Source organism: Monomorium pharaonis, chromosome 4, assembly GCF_013373865.1.
Source record: "Monomorium pharaonis isolate MP-MQ-018 chromosome 4, ASM1337386v2, whole genome shotgun sequence".
Lineage (NCBI taxonomy): Eukaryota > Metazoa > Arthropoda > Insecta > Hymenoptera > Formicidae > Monomorium > Monomorium pharaonis.
The window spans coordinates 192,364-218,260 of NC_050470.1; the positions used below are offsets into that span (position 1 = coordinate 192,364).

Genomic DNA, 25,897 nt, shown 5'->3' on the forward strand with positions numbered 1-25,897 from the left:
TTATGTTAAATCTCGTTTATCATAAATCTGCACAGTCCTGTTGTTATCATCCCTTCCATCATTCTTTAGACGTGACGCGATCTATGGCTGCCAGGATGCTTGTCTTTCATCCAATCTTAAAATGCTTTCAGTCTCTTAAATTTTCTAGACCAAATAAGCCACAATCCTGTAATGTCTCTTTTATTATATTGAAGGAACCTCTTTTTCTGATCTTCTTTCATCTTGCTGTAGTTTTGGCCACGTTGCTTTGTATCTCTAGCTTCTTCTCCTTTTTTTCTTCTGTCTTTTCTTCTTTTTCTCTTTCTTCATCCCAAAGCCTTTTTGGTTGTATTTCTTTCTGCGCGTGCCTATCATCAAGCGCGTAATCTTCTTTTTTGCCTTCATCTTTAATCCTTTCTCTTGTAAATCATAATAATATTCACTGTACAGAGCGAATTTCAAAGTGCTTTGCAAAGATAGAAGCTGATATCTTGACCGTATAATTTTTTTCTCTCGTCATCACTTGGTCAGTATATGCAGCTTTAACATATAAGTTTAAAACAATCGATTGAAAAGATTCTATCCTTTCTTAAATATTATGCATATTTATCTCTTTATATTTCTTTACTGTGTTATTTAAAGAAAAATATTTATTTCTGTCCGATTCATATTACGTTAGAATATTTAATTGGTTTTATTTCACGCGCTTTATTCTATTAAAACTTGCTATATTCTGATGTGTATTTTTTTCTTCTTTTACAAATTTGAAAAAATTTTCTGCACTTTTAGTGATAATCTCTCTGTACTTATTTTTCTGTAAACCATATTTCTTTGTCATCCTTGCAATGCATTATTTGATAATGATGCTTTCCATAACAATATCGACAAATTATCATGTTTGATTTAAAGACAAAAACATCATACTTTTGAGAAATCTAACAATCGTCTCTTTGTCATTTCGCTATCTTTTTTACAATTTTTCGAACCGGATAAAAATCAATTTCCTTTCTCACCGTCTTGGAAGAACTCACGCTCGTCCCTCTTATTTTCACTCTTTCATCTCTCTTATCTTCTGCTTCATCAACCGTACGATCCGTACAGTTTCATCTGTTTCTGTCCTTAACGGCTTTCGTCGTCTACTTCATCTGCTTTTTCTTCTGATTTTCTTACCGGCCATCCGAATATAAGGCCGAGGCCTCTCACCACTGCTCCGGAGATATCCATCATCCTTCAACGTAGATTTTTAATAAAACTTCTACAGCCTCGGCCATGCAGCCGCTGCTCTGCTCTTCTCGGCGCTGTGCCTCCCGTACTGTGCTTAATATTTCATCCCATCTATAGTGATCATCTACGAAGCCCCTGATTTGCCTTCAACGCTCCTGAGCTTGCTTCACCCCTCTCTTTCCTTGCCTATACGAACAACGAGGCGATCGATTCCACAACGGGACCATTGTGGCTGGTATTCAAGTCGTAAAAAGTATCGCCGATCCCGCTGTCAAATAAGATTGCTACTTATGGGGGACGCAATCTTAAATTAATTGATCTTTTTGAAATACGCTGTTATATTTTGAACATATTTCGGGATGTACAAGAGATGAAACATTTTGAACATTAATAATTACTGAAAAATAGTAAATTTTGCTTTTTTGAATAATTATGTAACATGTTAGTTTATTTTAATGGAAATATTGTTTAAAAACATACATCAAGTTATTTTTATCTCTAATTATCGATACATACACCTAAATAAAAGGTGTAAAAAAATATAGCTGAGACGCCATGCGCGAACGAAATTACATATCACATAAAAATTTTGATTTTCTACTTCTTTATTTTGTAAGAATATATCGCTTTTTTATACAACAAGGATATAACTTAGAAATCAGAGTTTTTCAATTTGAATGTTTTAAATAATAAAAATTTTGTTATTTTTAAATACGATTTTGATGTAGTGATTTGATCTACTGATTGCAGAGGAATAAAAGTATTATTAAATCTTCACTTAGCATATTGAATTTTCATCGAAATTTTGCGTTTTTTTTTGTAGATAACACTCATTTTTCCAATTATATTATTGTTGTAGCATAAATGAGCGATGTATAATACTATTTTTACATAGACGTAACAAATACCGGATAAATCACACAAGTTATAAGCTATTTTCTCTATAATTGTTAAGATAGTGATAAAATGTTTTTCTGATATTTTAAAATATTTTTGTAGCCTTTTAACAAACAAATATAGTATCACTCCAATATGTATATTATCTTAAAGTGATCTCTTAAAAAGATATTCTTTGGCACAGAGAAGGAATTTTCTATTATATTTTCTTAGGTAAAAAAATTTTATTTATTTTTAAAGAATCAGTGTTTGTATATTGCATATATTATTGTATATTACATGTAATCGGTATTCCTAAATTTGTTAAGTGGTAACCATATATTCTAATTTTTATGGAAGTTATAATATTAACAAGAATTTGTTCTCTGTGTTAATCATTTAAAGAAAATGTGTACAATATAATAATTGAATAATATTATCGCGAAAAAAATAATGTATCGCTGTTGTTCGTGCAGAGTTGGAGTAAGTGTAATTTTCTTCACATATCCATAACCTGTATCACGATCTCTTTCGTAATCTCGACTGCTTGATTGGATTCACAATTCAATTATCACAAGTCCTCACGAGCGAAGATCGATAGAACATGCAAACTCTATTGCTTTTGCACAAAACAAATAGGTAGGTAGATACTATTGTACCATGAAAGAGGGCCGAGAGTTTCTGGTGCAGATGAACGCAAACAGACTCGAAAGAAGCTTAGGGGAAATTATTTCGTCGCAAGAAAGGACGCAAACTTCTTCGTATTTCTGACGATTTTATCACATGATATCATAAAAACATTGTAATTAAATTGCGAAATATTACAAACACTTAATATTTTTTTTACAATAATTATAGAGATTACTTCTCTCAGCATTATTGTTGCTGTTATTTGTATTATTTTTATGCAAAAAATTTATAATTTGCCGTTTAATATAATAAGCAGTAAAATACAAAGCAAGATTCTATTAATAATTTGAAAAAAAAAAAAAAACTAATTTGCTACAGAAAAAAATATGACGATTGAAATTTGAGTAAAAGAGATGAATATCGATACTGCAGTTTTAATCTATCACTTACTGTGTGCGGTCTTTTAACGCGGCTTCCACTTTTACAATATTTAAAATAGTGTCAATATTGGAAATTACGCTCGATTTGCAATTCAAATTTATATTACTGTTATAGGTATGATAAATCGTATTGTTAAATTTCTAATTATTATCGACAGTCATCGGAAGGAGTTGTAACGAGATCTATAATTTAACTTAACGATTTATGATTTCATGATTTCAAATATTAAGTCCAAAAATCAAGTGCACAAATAAAAAGAGAAACAGTTTAACTTTTACATTTCGGTAAAGAAACGCGTAAAAATGCGCATTTAAAATTTAATATTTTACTTCTAAAAAAATGACTACATCTATATTTATTTTATTGTTTTTTTTCAACGATCGCAACGCAGTTGAATGCATGCAAATGAAGACTCGTATGCAAGCGAAGGATCAACGGAGGACGAATCGACCGCCAGATTGTACGCAATGTTACAGAGATATTTTTCGGGCAGGATGCCGACGACATAAAGACGTCGCGGGCAGGGGGATAGGAGGGTGAACAGGCGAAGGTGAGAGGAACAGCGGGAATAGAGAACAATTCGGAGATTCGCGGCACTAAAATTTCACGACTACGTCGGTAGCAATTTTGGCTGATCGAGGGGGTGATGCAGCCGCATCGTGTCCTTGTCTATTTGTGTCCTTAGAGCGACCGTGGGCGACGACGGAGAACAGAGGGGTAGGAAAGGAGGTTTCGTGAGACCATCCGGAATCAACGGTCGGGAAAATGAGTGCCATCTCTTCCGGAACACGCACCCGGAGAATCACGCCAGTGCCGGTGAGAAATTCACGGAAACGGCTACACCGGAGAAGGGTGACGAAATTCCATGACTGATGGCGGAGCGAAGATTTTTCGCCGTCGAGCGACATACCAATTTTTTTACGTAAATGAGAGCGCCGTTAGATCATTACTGCGGCGTGCATTATCTTATACTTTCCTTTAACCGTGGGTCTCGCACCAATTTATTATTCATCTAAGATCTAAGCCGAAAATTATATTTTTCTTTTGGAATATTTACGCTCAACGACTGGAGAATTATGCATTACAAATTTTGAAGTAGCGATTAATGAGATGATATCATATAATCATTTTATATTTGTATACACATATATGAACAAAGTTCGATTAAATTCATAACTACTACCCAAATAATAATAATTTCTTTATTATGTTGTACTTTACGCGCCTTCTTTTTCTCTTTCACTCTTTCTCTCTTTTTTTTTCTCGTACCTACTGCCATTACTTTCGCGAAGGACATAACATTTCACAGACATCGAACCTCATAAAATTCGTAGCGCATCTGGAAATTTGTTGCGATATATTCACAGCTGAACAACATTTAAATCACTATGTGGGTATAAATTTTATATCGTCTACCATGTAAACTAATCGCCAGTTTGCAATGACTGTTATTGTTACGACGACAACAATTACATGGACATTTTTACAGCTGCGTACGTGCAATTTTGACAACTGTGTTTCTCTAAGCGTGGAATAAAAAGGTTATAAAAATGGTGTATATATTTGTTTTAAAATTACTACATGGAGAAAGAGATACTTGAAATACATCGCTGTCAGTGTTTCATTGCTTTATTACACGAAACGGAAATTATCGTATCTCATAAAAATTTCTTTTTGCGACATGTTCTTTTCTATCACAACGGTAACAGACTTATAATAGTTTCAAAAAGCACAATGATATACTTTTTTAAATGTCCTTTTAACGAGAAGATTAGCTTAAATCACGAATAAATAGAGTCTTAATTTTTTATGAGATTTATAGTTATATTGTCAATTTTTATTATTACTTATATATTATTATTATTTATTACTTGTCTGTTATCATCGATGGTAGTAATATTTTTTCTACTTTGCGAATGCTGTTGCAAATAGCATTGACAAATATCTTTTGACGCGATGCGTATTGGATGAAATACAAAACGCTTTAGGATAGAATTATCGTAGGATGTTGCATATTGTGGCAATGCGGACGAAAAGAGGCGTGGGCATTAGATTGAAGAATCTTTTGAAATATCTCAACGTCATTTTTCGACTCTTGGCGGATAGAAAATATTCTATCGAACAAGCGGAATAGCCGGGGCGGACCGAGGAAGGATGGTACGACGGGGTTCGAATCATCGGGGCGGGCCGGAACAGCGACGAGAGAGTCGAAACGTGGGGATAAAAGGTCAGGAGATTAACGCATCGATTAGTTCGAGCACGGCGAAACACTCTTCGGCACTTTGACATCGCGTGTGTGTATTTATGTATGTATGTGTGTATACGTGTATGCTACCATCACGTCCGTCGGTTCGAACGTTCTTTTTATTATGCCCCTGCCACCTCTCCAAAAGAGCCCGGATCAGGCCTCATTGCATCGTACGGGATAATGCACAGAAATTCTTAGCAGAAAATTTTTTTTCCAGAAATAATATCAATTTCTCGTAATTCGTACATCTTCGGCACGTGTGTCGATTTCGCATTATTAATAGCTTCGCTAGAGATGAATTAGAAAGGAGCACTCCGGCACCGTAAATATCTCATTAGTTTCCGCTTTTACATGAACGGAAGGATTAATTAAAAAAAAACGAGGCCGCTGGTGGAAGATTTATGCTGTTAGAAAGGAACCGGTCGGGGAATAAGCTATAAAGATAAATGTGTAAAAAATTAGTTTTTGTACAAAAAATTCAACGCGTATTTTTTTATAAATATAGAATTATATTAAAAGAGTTAGACATTATGACATACTTTTTCCATTTTTCAAAGTTTTAATAAGAGAAATTTGTTTTAAATGAATTATATATAGATATTTAATTTGATATTTGTTAAAAATTTATCTCATTATTAATATCTTTTTTATTAAACACCAAGTTAAATTTTGTTTAGCTCAATAATAGTAACCTAAATAATTTATATATATACGCACACACACACACACACACACACACACACACACACACACACACACACACACACACACACACACACACACACACACACACACACACACACACACACACACACACACACACACACACACACACACACACACACACACATACAGAGTGAATTATTTAGGTTTTTAATCCCATACGTAAAAAATCTTGAAAATTATTTTAAATTTGTAATATGTTAAAGAATTGCAATTTTAATTTGTGTCGTATGCAAACAAATATTTTACTAGAATACTTCATTTTCAATAAAAAACAAAAAAAAAATACAAGATTAACCACCAAATTAATTATCTACTTATTATGAACGTAGTACTCTTGATAATCGTCAATTTAAACATTACTTTTATAAATCAGTTTTATTTCCATTTGTACCAATTGAAATAAAATATGCTGAATAAAAATTCTTTGTTCAAACTAACGAATACAATAAACTTTGAAATTTTTCAATTATCTTCTTTCAATTCATATATTCAATCACAACGCTGGGACTTAAATATATGAGAGCAAATTGGAAAATGAACGAAGACATCGTGTGTAAAGTATTGTTTTTTGCAAAGATACAAATGCGTCTTTTAAATAACAGTCGAGAGCAATAATAGACTGCGTTACATGCGCAAAATGAAAAACACAGACGGAACGAATACGTAAACTAGTACCTGTACTACGTCGGAAGCCAGCAATTTACGTGTTAAAGCGGAAATAAGAGAGAAGAAACGCTGCAGAAGAGCGGAGGTTTCGTCTCACAGATGCAAATACTTAATTTTTCTCTTTACGCCAACTACGACTACATTTCCTTTGCGTTTTTGATCCTGGTTGAATTGCATTTGCAGTTTCCGCAGTAATACTAACTTTTTATCCGCCATTTAGACATTTTTCTCCTTTAAATGTAAATACGCGAATACACCGACAGGGAATGTATTCGCGAACAGACACGAAGCAGTACTATTTTATAAACTCAAATAATGAAACATTCTCTAATGACAATGAAAATTTGGGCTGTGTTTTTTGAAGATAGAGATTAAATATTTAGAGATGTATATGTAACGAACGTACAAAATTATTGATTAACATAAATAGGAATTAGATCATTATTAGATCTTTTTTGCTTTTGCCTTTATCTTCTTTATTGTGGTTCTTATTTTTCAATTTCTTTCGTTACCGATATAGCTAGTATGACATTTAAATTATAACGATAAATTGTCAATATTCCAATAATATTTTCATCAATAGTTACATCAATAGTTTAATTCTGAGATAATTGGCCGTTCCGTTTTAGGACGTCAATCATATCTGGATTTTGTGTTTTATATATAGAAAAAAAGAGGCTGATAGTGTCAAATAAAATATACGAGTTTCAGTTATGATAAACTATCAATAGGCGATTCACGAATCTTCCTATAAATTTGTTTTTATTATAGTGTAAAAAAATATTTTTATTTAGGAAAAAATCAATAAAATATTTGAAGCGAATGAAGAGCATTAATTTGTTTTTTTATTTATTGGGAGTGATTTCGAACACGAACAGAGTGATTTCGTTGGTGATAAATGAAGGGACACGAGCGATCCCTGTTTTTTTTTTGTTTTTCTTACGACGTTTCCTTCGCGTGGTCGCTCATCGAAACTACATAAGCTCTACTTACCCCCGCGGCAATAGTGTTGGCTTTGGTTTGAGGTTTGGTCGCGCCAAGCCGCGTGTTTGCGGTTTTGCTGTCGGCGCTCCGAAGTAGACTCCGCGCACACTGTATATCCACATATATCCACAAACCCTGCCGTGTGTCCTGACGACAGCTCTCGAGTACTGTGCAAGAGAGTGAACGGACGCGATCGATATAACGATAGATGTTCTGCGAGCAGACAGCTCGAGCTTATCGACGAATCGCGTGCCGCACCGCTCCCGTGTGATTTGTGGGGATAAAAACGCACGAGATCGGTCGGTGTCAGATTTTTCGACGATGAGAAAAAAAGCCCACAGCACGCGGGGTCAGCGGAGCTGATAGCCAAGCGAGGAAAAATCGATGATTATTTTGCAAAAAAAAAAAAGCCTTCCCGAATGGGACATTGGGGCTTGTAAAGGTAGCGAAAGCTCGCATTTCGGTCGGCGCGATTCTTCCGACTGCCAGTATCTCTATTTGAACAAAACAATAACAAGGAAATGAAAATATAAAATATAAATAGAGTATATATGTGTGCCAGCGAAAAATAACTGAATGAAAAATATAGGTAATGACAAATAATAAACAAGTAAAGTTTTAATTTATAAGAATATTTATTCAGTCGTGGTAATCAAATAAATGAGCGTTATCGGTTTAAAAATGCATTTGAAGAAGAGCTTTAAATATAAAAAAAATAATGCCATGGGGAAAATGCGGGTAGACAGTGCATCGACGATTTCGACACGCTTAATTCCATTATTCTCGTTATTCCCAAAAGCGCGGTCAAGCATAACACAATCTAACATCTTAATAATACAACCCAGTACGAAACCCACCTTCCAGTTCATTACCCATTCCTGTCTAAGGGTGAAAGCGAATCGAGGATAACGAACCTCTTGGAGTTCGTCGATGGTGGCGGGTTGCACGCCGAGGATCAATTGAAGAATCGTTCAGGCTAATTAATTGGAGAATAATCTGAGGAGAGCTTAATATAGACATACTCGTCTATACATTACAATGACTCTCGAGAGGAAGCGATACGAAGTCAAGAGAAAAAAATGCAAATATGAGGAGATTTTTATTACATGAATATTTTTATACATTGTATGTGTAAAATGGGAACAATATTAAGAATGTACATCGATGAAATAAATAATCGCTTTAATTCTTGCTGGAATAATACGAATCAAAATATTCTTCGATATAAACATATATTTATTTAGCAGAGAAAATCAATGAAAAAAAATATTTTGATAATCTTTTTTTCTCGTTTTTCACCAATTTTGTCAGTGACATTACCATGTTCCTTATTTTATACGTATTTTATTGTAATGGGGGAAAAAAAAAACCATAGAGATTTGCTAATATATTTTGAAATATTTTAAAATATTATAATAGACACATATAAACACATGTGCTCGACATAATATACGTGACCTTCGTCTATAGCGAATTTCCGACAACTCGGAGAACGAAAAAAATGGCTCGTATCCCGGCTAGGAATCGAAATGCGTTTTCTTATCAGGCATCTCTTCCTCATACGATTTCCGCAGAAATACCGATCGGCAAAGCCAATATCCTTACGTTTCACCAGGAAACTCAGAAGCCACGACCAGCATCGTGGAATAGTATCGGTAAATCGAGGAATTCTCCGTTTAAGAGATACGAGCCGGCTGTACGTCGGGCAAGCGACCAAAGAACAATAACGCCGAGGAGAATTTTTACTTCCGGCCGGATGCATGCCACCGGCTACGGTGCTGGTGAATTTACATTTTCGTTGGCTGCGCATCGAATCATGCGTTTTCTCCTTTTTCTTTTTTCGCGACGCTCGCGAACAACGCGCGCACGCGGTCCCGCGATTTGCTTGTATTGAAGCGTAAAAAACCGACAGTCGTATGTGCGCATGACCAATACACGCGCGACTGCTCGACGAAATTCCAAATAAACCGTCGGTAGCATCCTGATGAGATACGTGTGAGAAAAACAGATATTCCGTATATACAGTTATATTATTAAGATACGCTGGAGCCCGTGTTTCATTTATATGAATGATGACAAGCACCATAAGCTTTTTGCGCGATTACGTGCAATATGAAAATGTGTGGAGAAAATGCGAGTTAAATTGGAATTATGTTTTTGCGGAAACAGGTAATCGATACAATGGCGGGATAAAGACCGTGACTTGTATAAATTGTGAATAAAAATTTGTTAGTTATATAAACGTCAACGATCATCTGCATTAATGTTATTATTGATACTGAGACTCGTGATTACATAAACTACATTTATATATTAACTTAATACATAATGAAAGTATTAATAGAAGCTTTAAAAAGAATTAAAAACTTGAAAGAAATTCGTTCAAAGAAATATACCGATATAACAAACCTTTACCAAACCGTAATTTAAAAGCGTTGAAATTAATAATAGCAGCCGTTAAATTAAATTTTTATATAGTATTACGGACTAACTTCTCTGATGTGCGGCAACGAATACTTCAAGGAACAAAAAATTTTCTCCACAAAGTACGATATCGATGCACAGTAAAAAAAAGTTGGAATTTTAATATCTTGACTAAGCGATTATTTTTCTTGGCCGGTGTGTCTTGATTCGTGAGAATGAACGATTTGATCTTTACGATGTCGGCGAATAAAAGGATGCCATGAAAATCTCGTTGCAGCATCGATGAGGATTAAATATTGCGAATTTTTCTTCGATAATACGCGGGAGCTCACCTCGACGATCCAGAAGACCAGAAAAATGTAGAAATACGTTAAATGCGATAAAATTTTTCGCGCGTAAATGTACCCGTTAACGACGTCAAGCGCAACTTCAGAGAGATTGCGAAATAATTCGGATTCCCTGGCAATGAATGCAAAATTATATCAAACGAAGTTCAAAGCGATATAAAATATCTCGCCTTGTTCCGTTCCGGTGTTCAGAGATAAAAAAAGATCTTTGTAATTTATATGCTCATTTCAATTTAGATAGAAATTGGGACTTTTATTTTGTTTTTCTCTCGAAAAATTTGTAAAATTAATGTAAAATTAAATTCCTCTCTCTTTCCTCTAATATTGCTACTTTTTCCTTTACACTTGTGGATAATTTACGATTGATTATTCTTATGATTTCTGTTGCACGTAAAATTATGTTACAATAAATCGGGAAATCATTATTTGTAAGGCCAAAAGGCAAAAAGGCCACCAGCAGTAACCAATCGATGTAATTTTACAACAATTACCTCTCATTGACATGTATGTACGTGTGAACCTGAATACGGTAAGCGGTGGACGGAACGATCGTAGGATAATATAACGTTGATCTCGGTGAGCAGACACGGGGGTTGGTTTAAGTGCGTGTTTAGCGGTTGCGATCCCCAATGGCCTTTTCCATGGGACACTAAAGGGCACTAAGGGACAGTATAAGGCTCGTAAGGAGGAGTGAGAGTGGTAGTAGTGAGAGGTAAACCGTTGCACGTACTCAGACCACAATATAAAATCACACCGCGCAAGCGCTCGACAAAGTATTGTCCGGTTCGATCTTCGACATGTTTCAATATGGAAATCCCAACATAAGTTATAGAATACAAAAAACGTAAAAATACACTTTTATAATGTATATATGCATTCAATTAAATAATATGTTATATCAAAAAATTAAAGATAATTTCTTTGTTCGTTTAAAATATAAACATTAGTAGGGTATGTCATCAAATTGAGCTACTAAAATCTAAATTTTAATGTTTTAGATATTTTATTAGAAGTCAAAAAGTGAGTTGGTAATTACCTTATAAAACAATAGAAAAAAATATACAGAACTCAATCGAAGATATAACGCAAGATGTATAAAGATAAATTTTTATTTAAATGGCAATAATTTTTAGTTCCGAAAACAAAGTTGCAAATTTTACTTTTAACGAATAACAGATAGGTCAAGAAAATAAAATTAACACATTCTTCGTTATATTAAATTTGATGATTACGATAAAATAATAATTTTGAAATAACATGAATAAAAAGAAAGCGAGATGCATCTTAAACACACCGAGAGAGTACTCGCTGGTACGATCGAATTCTTCAATTTGAGACTCGAGGAAACGAGATGACGACTATTCGAGTGGTGCGACATATAGTGTGAGACGAGCTGGCGCGGATCCAGAAAGTGCCAATTCAATCTTACTTCCCTTTCCGGATGTAAAATTTCAGGTAGCCGCCTCGAACTTCCGACTTCCGTTGCTCGTTCTGGCTACTGTAGCGTTGCGAGTGTATGTTTCTAGTTGATTCGCGAATACGAACAACATTGTATAATAACACGGTTACTGAATTGTTTAATACAACTTAGAATTTTTTTGTTTCTTTACAGATCTTTTAGATCCTGACTTAAAAACTTTTTGAAAAATACAATAAACATTGTAAATGAGTAGGAAACGCATTTTTTTCACGATAATAAAAAAAGATGACAAAAGATAAAATATTCATGCTTTCTATATTATTATATTACGAATAGTGTTATCGTGTTCATTAATAATGTAATTTTAGTTGATATCAGGTAATCTAAACAATCAAATGGCTTAACTGATAAATATTATCATAAGTGATGCAACTTTAATTAACTCTAATGTAAAAAAATGATAATATCAAATAATTTAGGTGAACAAATTATTTGAAATTATGAAATTATTTCCAAAAATTTGAATTTTTTAACATTATTTATAAATAGTCTCATTTATGTAGATAATCATGATGAGTTTAATAACGATTACTAATTCGATCCATTTGCTTGAACCATAAAGATATATTATATGTCATGTAAATACGCGACATATACATCTAAGGTACTATTAATTTATTCCGCGTACGATAGCAAGTGAGTAAGATGAGTGCGCCAGATGAGAAAATTATTCAAGATTCTCGAAGATATGTATTTCTCTTCGTCCCCGATTTTTCTCTACCATCCCGCGCTTCGAATTTAATGAGGTCTTTTATTGATGAATGACATTTATCACGGTATCTCAGTATCATCGAATCACGTGATATCTAACGATATTCCGTATTCATAATTTTCTGCTAATTCTTGGTTTTTCTAGCGGAAATTGATTTAGAAAATTATGAAACGGAAAGTAAAAGGATACGCCGGATCTTTAAAATTTTAATTAAAAGTTGACTGAACAAAATATTGATGTTTAATATTTATCCTAAAACTGTACTGCCCGCTCGTTTTAATAAAACTGATTAAATTTTTAATCTTCGATATTAATGTAGAATATGTACGCGATATATACGCGCGTAGATATTATTGATTTATTAACTCTTATTAGTTGTTCAGTGAGTAAATAATATTTTGTTCTTCCTATTAATATTGCAATTCGCGAAAACAGTTAAATTAGTAAAAGTAATAAATACACATTACGTATAAACGAATGATATTGTAACAAAGCGCAATAACATTGTATTCATGTACATACCTTGAATGATCCAAGATCTTTCACACTGCACGCCAATTTGACATTTCGTCCTGCTGGTACTGTAATGTTTCCTATTTCGTCAACGAATTCGGGATCAGGGATGGTGGTAACTGAAAGGAAATTAAAATAGATACGTTAATATATAATATATAATTTTCTAGTAATTAAGATTTAAAGTATTATATTACTAAAATTGTGAGAAAATTTCTAATCTAGTATATGATAATTAGCTAAACTTGATGTATACATTTAATTGAAATTATCTCACAAGTAATAAAACAAAACTATATATGCATACACATAAATGCTCAAATCATATTTAAGCCCGTGGTACTGTTTTACCAGTATATTGTTTATATAAATATAAACCATTATATCAAAAGAATTTTTAATGAAATTTTAATACGATTGAAAGAAGACAGCTGCACGTATATAACGCTACAATGCGCGCGCGCGCGGACGCGCTTGTAACAAAATTTTGCGCTAAATTTACCTGACAAATATGAGACAGTTTCGGGATCTGTCAGACATCGTCGGGCTTCAGAAGGCAGGCAAACTCGATCGACAAAATCTGATACAAAGTTCGACGGCGGAATTTTTTGAAATCACAACGTCAGTGAGTTTCCACGAGTGCGCCAAGGGGAGCATATACTATCCATACATCCCCCGACGTTGCTTTACTTCGAGGAAAGGGGGATCGATCGATCTAGGGGCGGTGTACGCGTAGCTGCGTGGATGCGCTTTGAGTTATAGAAGCTCACCAGTCGGCGTGACAGCTTAGTTATTGAATACAAAATGCAATTTTTCAAGTCTCTACGTACCGCGGTATCCCGCACTAGCGCCAGTCTCCGACCACCTCGGAGAACGTGGCGGAAGTTCTTCGTGTGTGCGGTGATCGAATCTACGAGAGGATTTCGAGATGCTTATATGGAGATCGAGCTCCCACCCATCTGTCCCAACGCTCGCGATCGCATTTCTCCATAACGCGTGATGTTACTTCATGCGTGAGGCTCCCAATTGCGTACAAGTGTCATGTGTACAACACCAATTCATAATCGGTACATCGTAAGAACCAGTTTACACACGATATTGTTTTTATTATTATTCACATATTAATATCAAAATTAAATGTATACAACGACTTTCAGCTATCATTTTCGAATGTTTCGAATTGTGATTATATATTTTGTCGGAATGTTTATCTGCTAAAGTAGATTGATGATCTTTACTTTTGGTATGCATCCTTCAGATATTATTCTTGTTTTTAAAAAAGCTAATGGGTGCGAAAGAAATGGAATAAGAAACAGTTAAAAATCTGCAAAGTCTGTGTACCTTTAGTTATTTTTGCTGTAACACTACCTTACACTTTAAATCCGATTTTATCAATATCTTGTTGCATCGAGTATGGACGATATGCGAATAAGGGAAAAGGAGTATAAAACGAACAAAGAAAAAGAGATATGTTCCAGAAATAAATATATGAAATAAATAAAAAATAGAACAGCAAAAATACGATCAAAAATTATAATATTAAACAGAAAAAAACTGTGACAGAAGAGCGGTGAAAATTAAGAAATTACATGTACCAAGTGAAGAGGCAAAAGAAAAATTAAGTTAAAGAAAAGAATGTAAAATGGAGAAAAAAGAAGGAAAAAACAGCTAGAACTAGATTTATCTCGAAGTGCAATTAGTATATCATTCTTTTAGTGTGAGTCATTTTATAGATGTTTTTTTATAGGGGACTGCATTTTAGGCGAACAAATATAGTGCACGCGCGCGCGCGCGCGCGTGTGTGTGTGTGTGTGTGAGATGACTTTTAAGGGTGATTCGAGGTGACTTGCCAAGTAACCAAAGTGTACACTGCTAGAAAATTCTCTTTGGTCTGCTGCCATCGACTTTACTATCTACGGATTCTGGCGGCCGTGCGGTGACACGCGTATGTGGTTTCCGACTGTGGAGAGACCACATTCTACGAATTCGCTGCCGAGTCTTTCTACCTATACGTCATCTGCAATTGCGTTGCATGAAATGGACCATCTAGTGGACGCGAGAGATCTTTAAAATCAAAAGTCTCTTGTTAAACTGCAGTTTAAATGTGACATCGATATTTATATATGGTATTTGAAACAGTAATTTTTAAGTACTGTGTAGATTTTTGCGAAGGTAACGCGATTTTAAATCCAAAATTTCTCTAATCAACGTACACTCATCTTGTACTTAATATATATAAAATTACAAGCAATCCTTGTAATGATAAGATTAAATGATCATTATTTTTTATTATGAGAACACTATCGTAATGTACCGTTTTGTTGATTTGCTGCGAGTTTCTCCATAATAAATTACAGCATAAAATCAGGTTTAAATAGAAAAAGAATTGCTTCGTTATTCTCATCGACTCCAATAGTGTTCTCATGTTCCTTCCATCCAAAGTCTTGTCATCTGTCAAAGTCTTAATTACACAGAGAAAATAATTTTGATGGAAGAAACTTCCGCAGTACGATAATTGATACGGCATCGACCGTTGTTCGAATGAAGCTGCGTCGCTATAATGAATCTGACGAGTGACACGACCGTAAGCCAACCGCGTCGTGAAAGACTATTTTTTGCAGCGTCTCACAACCGCGGCGGAACACAGTGGGGATAAGAAGCCAGAAGATCAGCAACTTTCACTGTATTATTTGCGGAAACTTTAACCACGACGTGTAATTGGAACGGACTCTCGTTTGCGAGAGCCTAAAGGAGAGTAACTTACGGAGCGGCACAAAAGCGTGCTTATACGTGCGTTATACACACGTATACACACACATACGAACGTCGTCGGGTGGTTTTCATGTGACGCGGAGGTGATTAAAGAGCGGGAGATCTCTTCATTACGGGTCGAGTGCCCGTGCGAATTTTAATTAATATCTGCGGCGAGTCTCCAGTCACGTGTAGCGCACTTCAATACTCGCACCACGCACCTAAGAAATCCGACTCGATAATAATCACTTCGATCCACTAATTATATAATCTAACGTAAGACCCTTTTATTATTTTTTTCTATTATTTTTTTATTATAAAAATTCATAAGATGTTTTACGTCTCCACGGAACCTTTCCATCAAAATGTAAAAAAGATTATTTTTTAGAAATTTATTTTTCTTGTTAAATAATACGTATATAATAGAGATATAATAATAATTTTTTTAAATAATAAACTGAAGTTAATTGAACAATATTTATGTGATTTCTATTAATGATCGAATAGTATAGATTTGTATGAATTTTAATAATAAAAAAGTAATCTAATTTTTTAATAAAAATAAAGAGGTCGGCATTTTCATTAAGCGTAAATTTTAATTAAATGGCGTGCTACGTATTATGTTCGTTTTACCGTATGCAAAGAGTCGTATGACTAAAAAAATATAATATACATAATAACAATGTATTTACTTTAAAATGTAATGAAAAGAGGAGATCATTTTTTTTCTTTTAATACATTATATGTAATTATTAAAATAAAATTCATAAATTGAAGTTATAGCAAATAGAATCAATTAATTCTTTTGAAAGATATATTAGAGGAAGAAAGAAAAAGGAATCTTAAGGTTTTTGTATTCGCGTTATCACGTAAAATTGCTGACTGACCTTGTCATTAGACGTTGATTTATTATTTTCGAAAAGAGTAATGGAATTATTTGTTCTCTCTTTCTCTCAGAATTATATCATACTCTTATCTCACAACGCATGATATTGTGGCTAAAAATTTAGGCTGGTTTTTAGACTGAAGGAAGAAAGGGCGTAAAGAAATTTGCATAAGAAAGAGTCTCTTAACACTCTTAACACTTGCGTGAACTGAACTTTTACAGGACGTAGCAATTTGAAGTACTTTTATTATAAATCAAATTTCTAATATACAAATCAAAATTCATTTGGAATTAGATTTAAACAAAACATTAAGTTTCCGTTTATTATATATTAGCTGGCATCGTAAAAATTTTCATAATGGCATTTAAGTTCTATCTACGAACACATCCTTCAATATCTTTTACGATGATGTGTCGCTATCAATGGCAATTTTATTGTTAAAATTTTCAATTTACACACATAGAAAGCGGTAATCTGGACAATATCGAGGAATTCACTTGAGTACCGGTAATGTCGAGTAAATCTCAAAGACCGCACTTATCTCGAGAGAGTCTCGCGGTGACTCGTATAAGAGGGCATCTAGGTGAAAGTCTACCTTATACTCTACCGCAACAACGTGTACGACGCTTCGAGTAAAGGGTCTCGTGAAGAAGTGCCGGGAGCAACAGTTTATGTCAATTTTCCGCTTCATGTAGTGCCACGCTCTTCGCGAAAAAGCAACCCGGCGCGGCGCGACGCAGCGACAGTAGGGAGCATACCGTTGTGGAAATATTGCTATTCTAAACGCGAAAGACGATACGTAATTTAGTAGAGGGGATCTTTTGCACGAGACCTTGTGTTGATGTGTTATGTATAACTATTATACTTTACTTACAATAGCAATTTTATCTCCTTACCCCTTTATGATTATCGTTGCCAATTATATGATGATTGATATTGTCTCCTTATACGAAAAACCAGCTATATACCATGATATTATACCATGATTTTCTCAGTGAAATACTATAACAATTTTAATACAAATATGCATGTTCACAGATTAAGAATAGCGATATATAAAAAATGTCGATTTGACCTAATAAAACGAATAATAGTTCGAATATAACTGTCAATGTAAAACGCATTATTTTCGTAAAATGGAACATTTTGGAACTCAAATGTTATTTCAAATAAAAGTTTAATTTAATAAAAAGGAGGGAGAGAAAAAAATAGTTACCAATTGTATTGGCTTGGACAGTCGATTATATCACGTAAAAAATCCGATAAGTTTTGATCAATTATAAATTTTAAAAGCGTAAAAAATAAATAATGCAAGCTCGTTTTTTTTTAAACTGTCGCAGATATCGTGTACGAAAGATACAGATAAGTGCATGAAGATCGAATCGTGAAAATTGCAGCCTCGCACTGCGCGAAAAGTCACCGCTATATGGCATCCGGATCGGATTGTTTTCGGATACTCGGGTTTTCATTAAATCGAGATCACAATCGCCTCGATTCCAGGGCACGACGGATAAGAAACCGTCGCGGGGCTCTACGGGTCTGAACGTTCATCAGAAATGCATGGGGTTCCCGCGGCCGATTCCGCAACCAGAAAAAGGACTGTTTCCTTCTTGCGGAGGACCTCTACGTGGGGCTGTAAAGTCCGAAACGAAATCCGAGATAAGACGGTCGAGCGCACACATGTGCAACCCACACGGGGACACCTACGCATCGACCGTTCGTATACAATTTATATACATATCACCGTCCACAGACATTCCCCTGGAACGGAGTTTATCTTGATTCTACCGGAGTATTTCCTGTCGATGCGTTTCACCCGCCGCTTTTCTCCTTTTTTCTTCGTTCTCCCGTTCTTTTCTTTTTTCGCTCGGCTCGAGAAAAACCACGCCCGTGGAATGCACTCTCGGCGTGCGAATTGCGCACGTGCGAGACGAAGATTTTCGTAGATAAGATTTTTCAATGCTAATGTCAGCCTTAACGTCTAACAGTGCTCATTCCATGAAATAATTTTGAATGGCTTCTCGCTTTGCGATAACACGGTTTTTTTGCCTTATTATACAACCTTTGTATGACAAATACATTGAAGGATAAAATTATCTTACGAAAATCAGTGCTTCAAATTATAAATGAGGCAAATTATTTAAATATGTATCTAAAAATTGTCTTTATAGATATATTAATATACACGCGAATATTTATACGAATTATAGTAAAAAAATTTGTGTTAAATTTTAAACAGATATCGCATGTCCAAAACGGTCCACAGAAATTTTACTGTTAATTTAACATATTAAGCATATGTTAAACAGCAACATAAATATTATGTTATATTTTAACATACGAATGTAAATTTTATAATTTGACATAATTTTTAGGTAACAATTTAATGAGAAAATTATGTCAAAGTAACACATGTAACATGTTACTTTAACATTATAATAATGTTAATGTAACATATATAACGTGTAACAATAACATATTAAATATGTTATTTTAACAAGATCATAATATTATCTTAACACGTTATATATGTATATTAATTTAACATATTATATACGTTAAATAATAATAATTATTCTAGAAATGCTGAAAAAACTTTTTATAATTGCATATATAGATTGTTCCAGGATCATCGATAAATTTTTATGTGTATACATTATTGGAATCAGTCCAATATTATAATATAATATATGTGAATCTAATCGTACTTAGTTTTCTGTTCTTGTCCGAGAACAGCTTTTATTCTTCTAGTAGGTGAATCTTTTTCACGAGAAATGCGCCATTTCGGGGTATATAGTAAAGTCCTCAAAAATGAAATGGTCCTTGTTAAATTATAGAGTATATTTAACATTTTTTTTCTGTCAATTTTAACAAATAAATTCTGTCACTAATAATAAGGAACATATTTATTGTGTAAAATTAAAAGTACGTGCACATTGTGTTACTTTTACACTTTTTTTCAGTTATTCTATATATAATAATTTAACACTTTACTTGAATTAACACAACGGCAATATGTTAAAGTAACAAGCAAATATGTTAAATTTTAACATAAAAGTTTTAACCAGAATATTTTTTAACAAGAAAACACACATTTTTTTACTGTGTAGTATAGCGTAGTTTTAAATATACGTAAAGTATATGTATACATATATACGCTTTTCATTTATAAAAGTAAAACTTGAAATTTTAACCTCTGCCACAAAAATTGTTGCTAAAATTGTGCAGAGTCTTATTTTTAATATCAAAAAACTTTTATATCGATTTGAGATAAATCTCTAATTTAACAAATTATACCGAGGTATATCAAAATAAATGTAAAAATACAAATTTAATTTAAGACGTTAGTAAAAATAAATTCGAGAAAAAAAAGCCAAAGCGAAAATAGTGATGCAGCTGGTCAATCGAATTGGAAACTTAGGGAGGCGGAGTTAACGGTACACATCGTTTCCGGCGAGAATGCCTGACAAATGACAGCAGTCTGTCTATCCTGGGACCAATGAGTCGTCCTTATCAGCCGCCTTAAGGCGCCGCAGGCTCTCGATTTTTCCTTTGGAAAAGCGAAAAAAGTCGCTGCCAGCTTACCTATCTATCGATATCACTTCTTTGCCATGGTGGTAGACTGATGATGGAAAAACAAGAACGAGGGCAGATAAACCTTTCTTTCGCGCCGACATCATCAGCTACAAAGATTAAGTGGCCTTAATAGAGAAATATCCTAGATTAGTGGCGCTAGTAGACGATGACTGCGATCACAATTATCTGGTGCTGCGCCGCGCCGCGCCATACCGCGAAAAAACTTCACCACCGGCCCGCCACGTTTCCTCCTATTAATGCGGATTATCTTCCGTTCCACGATCACATTGATCAACGTAAAAACGCGAGGATACGACAAATGTTTCGCGTTTTTCATCGTGTTTTTTTTTCTCACGTCGCGATGCTGCCCGTTTTGTCCGTGTTGTTTTCCATCGCTTATTCTTTCTATCTTTTTCTTCGTTGCAGTAAAAATTATGAAAAAATCACAAAATAAGAATGAATAAAATCTCTTTTTTCTTTCGCTTGCACCTATAGTGTTGCAAATAAAAAGTTAACTGTATATTAAATAAAGTTGATTTATTGATAAATTTTACATTTGATCAAGTATCACAGTTTTAATGTTATGTTATTGGAAAAGTATGGAAGCATAAAATGGTTTTTTTTTTTAAATATAAAGTTGACAAAATTCAAACAGTTTTCAGAGAGAAAAGTTATACAATATATAAATATAGTTAATGTAACGTGATAGAGGTAGACAATATTTATTCCTTTTTCCACATTTGTTTTAATACATTCAATACATTCAAGTAGTATGACGGTTCAATTTAATAAAGTTGCAAAAAAATATATCAAATTGAATTCCATATTTAGATAGCAAAAAATTAAATCTTTTATAACATCTTTTAACTTAAAAAATATAACAGATGTTTTTTTTATTGATTCTTTTATACGTTAGAAACCGAGCAATAATTTCATGACAGCAATCTGTTTCCGCAGCAGTGAGTTCCTCAACCGTTTTTCGATCCCTTTCGATTCTTTCTCCTCCTCCTTTTTTTAAGTTAAACTTCTCTTTAAAGAAGTTTTTTTTTGTAAGCAAATGTATATTTATAACAATTATAATAATTAAAAAATCTGTTTAGAGTCTGTTTCAAGTTTTTGAAAAGACATTTTTTATTAATACTCTTTATTAATAACTTTATTAATAACTCTTTATTGTAGTACAAAGCGATGATATCCAGAAATAAATTATCAATCGATTTCAGTCGATCGTTATAATCTTCGCGCATGCGTTTCGGGAACGTTCTTAACTGTCCCGTGGAGGATTGTCGTATTTTTTGGGGAATCACAGACGTTACCTTTGCATTAAACTGAACTGTTACATTTGAACCGCGCGATTTCAGTCTTTCCCTTCTTGAACTCCGTTTATTTTCCCTCCCTCCCGCCACTCTTTTTTTTCTCTTCGAGGTCTCTCAGACTTGCTCTTATTCCCTACCTTATCGGCTCAGATCTCATAAATTTCTCGGAAAACGCGATTAAGCGGCCCCCAGGCCTTCCCCACCCTTCGCGCACGGATACCATCTACCTCCACTCTTTACTCCGATCCCGAAGCCCCTCCGCGACCCTTCCAATCTAAGTATTCAAATGAGAGAACCAACTTGCACCCCTTGCGCCGTATAGCTTTTTACAATCGTGAGGCCCTCCCCCGCATGCTCGTTACATTCTCTATACAGGGACGGGGAGGAAGAAGCGAATGGCGACGTAGTTGGTGTAGTGGACCAACTCGGAAACTTGCGAAGGGCGAAAAAGCGGTCGCACACATATATATTATCCACGTGTAAAAGAAAGAGAAATGAGAATCGTAGCGGTATCTCTAGGAATTTTTCTTATGAAGAATCCATGCTGAAAAATTCCCACGTTCCTGCGCGTCCAGAGGGGAGGTGTGGGAAGTCGGAGAATTTTATCTTAAAGTAATGTCGGAGAATGAGAAGAAGTTATAAAAAGCCCCGATCTGGCCGGCGACGAAAATACCATTACAATGAAACTTTATAAGAAATCGATACATCTCTGTGTTATTTCAACTCCGTATAGAGATTCGACCATAATATTCATGCACCGTTTAGATAAATCTCGTATCGCCCGTCTATTATTACATAACCATTAAAATTTCCTTTTTCTACGATATAAAGAGGTGATTAAAACGTCCGACCGGGAGAAGATACTGGATTTGTTTTGCCAGTGATAGAATCTGGAACTGCTATCCCCCGAGAAGTCTGGCAGTCGAATGGCGAAAGACGAAGATCTTATCTAAATGAACTGCCGGCGTCGTAACTTCGTACATACTCCGGCTAAATGGTCGAACGACGTGGAAATGTTCCGTTTTCTCTGAGAAAAGTATAATTGGACGCGGATGTAAAATGAGAAAGTTGGACTGCATCTCGTTCCCGAAAACGAGATCTGATAATTCCTCGCGATATTAGAATGTATAGGTACAGGTATAGGTGAATGCCACACTCGAAAGTAAATAAATGTGTGCAAGCAATGTTAAGAAAGAATAAAGAATAAAGTTCCGAGGAGAATTAGATCGTTTGGAAAAAAGAAGAAAAAGAAAAAAATGTATCGGGGCATCCTGTAGGAAGCGCGTCGCGTCGCGTCGCGTCGCGTCGTTTTGGAAGCGCTAAACAGTTTTCCCAAACTGCTATCGCTCGCTATAACCCAGCATTGCTTTCAACGCCGGTAAAATAATATTCTTTCATGCATCAATCTGCAGTAAAGTAAATCCTCTCGAGACTCACGTATCGTGTGACGGATATTCAGCGCTCCCGCGAAGAGAGTGAGGTAAGACGCGCAGTGAGAATATCGGATTTACGTACTATGCAACTCGCCTTTTGCCTGCCGTCGCCCTCGCCCGCGTGCTCTCGCCATAAAGGCTCGTCTTCCTTTCCGACTTCGTCCTCAAATGCGATTTCCACCTTTTGTCTCGCGTCGCGTGACGAATCTCGTGCCGAAGTCTAACGCTTCGCGTTGCGGGAATACATAGTCAGTGTTTTAACCCTCCTTTCCCAAAGATTGTAATCGAAATACGATTCTGTAACACTAAATTTCCCGTCAACGCGCGATCTTGTTTGACGCGAAACTATCTGTGTTCACTTCAAGAGAACGCAACCGGATGTGAAATTTAGACGGGGACAGCTACGCCGATTAATGGGGCGCTCGATATTTCATTGAGAGTAATTTGCGATTGTATTTTCACTGTGCATTTGAACTTTTCCGTTCTTCCGGAACGTATAATGCAAATTTATTCGTTTACGAGTTTATACAATCGATTTACGCGATTATGTGCACTGGCATCAGCAGATTTTAGCGTCGAAAATTAATCTCTTCTTAATTACTGTAACATCATATTTTCCACTTGTACAAATAACGACTAAAAGAATGCAATCCGCTGTACATAAAGCCGGAAAACGGTCGTAGAGAGAGCTTAATGGACGGTATTGCCGCGTGTCAATCTGAATTGTATAGTACGACATCCAATAGGTTGCTGTGCATTCGTCTACGCTCCCTCGTCGCAGCAGTTAACCGATTTTAATTTCCTGCGCGCCTTTATAGCCGCGAAGGTTATTATCCCCTGCAACCTCTCTAGGACGACACTCTTCAACGCGTTTCGCGAAATTTCGCTCGCTTTCATCGAGACGCCAAAGCGCAATAAGAAATTTTTCGATATATTTTGTAAACTCTGATAACGAATTCATCGGTATTGACTGAAACAATGATATACGTGCAAGAATAATGTTTCTCCCTTTTCCGCACTTCTGCACGGAAAGGGGAAGAAAGATCATCGTCGTAACTGCCTGTCGAGAATTTTATGACTATGTGCGTAGGATCTTTATGGCGCATGCTGATTTATGTGGCAGATCCGTGAAAAAGTCGAAATCCGCAAAACCGACATACTACAAAATTTAGTCTTAACCCTCAGATTTTCATATATTATTGATAATACATTATTCTGTGATAATACCATTCTCTCGTCGAAAAAATTAGCTGTAATATTTAGAAGTACTATGTATACATATATCTATATGAATACAATTTTTTTTTAGCGAAATTAATTATTGACAAGTTAAAAAATAATAGAGTTGGCAAATATTAAAAACCTTACAAAGGTTTTACAAAATAAAGATACGCCAAGTACATAAACGCATTAAAAAATGAGTACGAGATTAATACAATTAGCCAAATCTATTAAAAAAAAGACTTAGAAAAATTCTATAAAAATTTATTTAAAAATTATTTAAAATTATTGAAAAATGGAAATTTGTCACCAATGATAACAGACAGTGAAGTAAAAACTGGGCGTGCCTGATTCTGATTTTTTCTATATTTGCAAGACTCTATGTTATTGATATTGGTGTGTGTGTGTGTGTGTGTGTGTCTGAGTAAATGTGAAAGAACAGAATTTTTCATTATATCATCAGTTTTTACATCAGTTGTGCGATTGCACATTATTTAGTATCGCTCGCATATTGTTTGTTGTGTGTGTATATGTCGTTTCTGCCCTCCATTTTAAAAATCGTCAATCCGTATCAGATAAAGGTGCAAAAAATCGCAAAACCGAAAACGTTCGAAAATGGAAGAGGGAGCAACAGAGCGGAAGTCGGTATAGAGAAGGTTGAGCCCTCGGCATGTTTTCTGGTCACATATTTGTAAAGTACCCGGCAGCCAGCCGCGCTCTATTCATTTCTGTCCGTACGACGGACGTCCTGGATCCCAGTGCATGCCGCTCGCATAAATTCCGACCACGCAGCATATGAAAGAAAAAAGATTTCTGCCTGCGGCACGCATGGAAGATGACGGTAGGATCCTGTTAGCAGACAGACGGAAGTATAGTCAGGATAGGATATTCAAAAGAAGAGTGATCCAGGATGAATCTGTCTTAAGAGTCTTGAGGAAATGTTGCTTTATTCATTGTTCTTTTTACGCACATTCTGTCTTCAATTAAAAATAATAATAAACTCATCAGATAATGACAATTGGAATTTATAATGGATAGTACACATTTTTTCGAATAAAGGAGTAAATAAAAAATGTATTTGAAATTTTCACACAAAAATTTATAACCCTACTTATCTTTTTTTAAATTTTAATATATGATTAGTGGAAAGTATTTGAAGAAATTGCTCATATCCCATTACATTTCTTAATGATGTATTTAACAACCTGCACATTCAAAGCGCAATTACGAATTCTTTTTCCCTATTTTCCTTATCTTTTCACTACATCGAATTTAAGTTCTGAGCAACACTTATCCACAGAGCGAAGAAACAATGTGAGGCGAATACTCAGATACACAGAAATATATGAAATATATACACATAGAAGAATATTCAGACGTAGATTGGGTCAATTCTACAAAAGTACAAAATAGGGGATTTTCTTATTCTGCTGATATTTTTATATATCAGGTGGTGAAGAGAG

General features: G+C 34.8%; 1 protein-coding gene across 1 annotated transcript in view; it reads right to left on the minus strand.

Annotated features, from left to right (window-relative positions):
- The window catches only part of LOC105838351 (lachesin), a 159,969-nt gene that overhangs the window by 97,812 nt on the left and 36,260 nt on the right, over window positions 1–25,897 (minus strand). Inside the window, exon 2 of the mRNA XM_036285879.1 lies at window positions 13,260–13,369. Within this exon, the coding sequence (XP_036141772.1) occupies window positions 13,260–13,369 (110 nt within the window). The remainder of the gene's footprint in view (window positions 1–13,259; window positions 13,370–25,897) is intronic.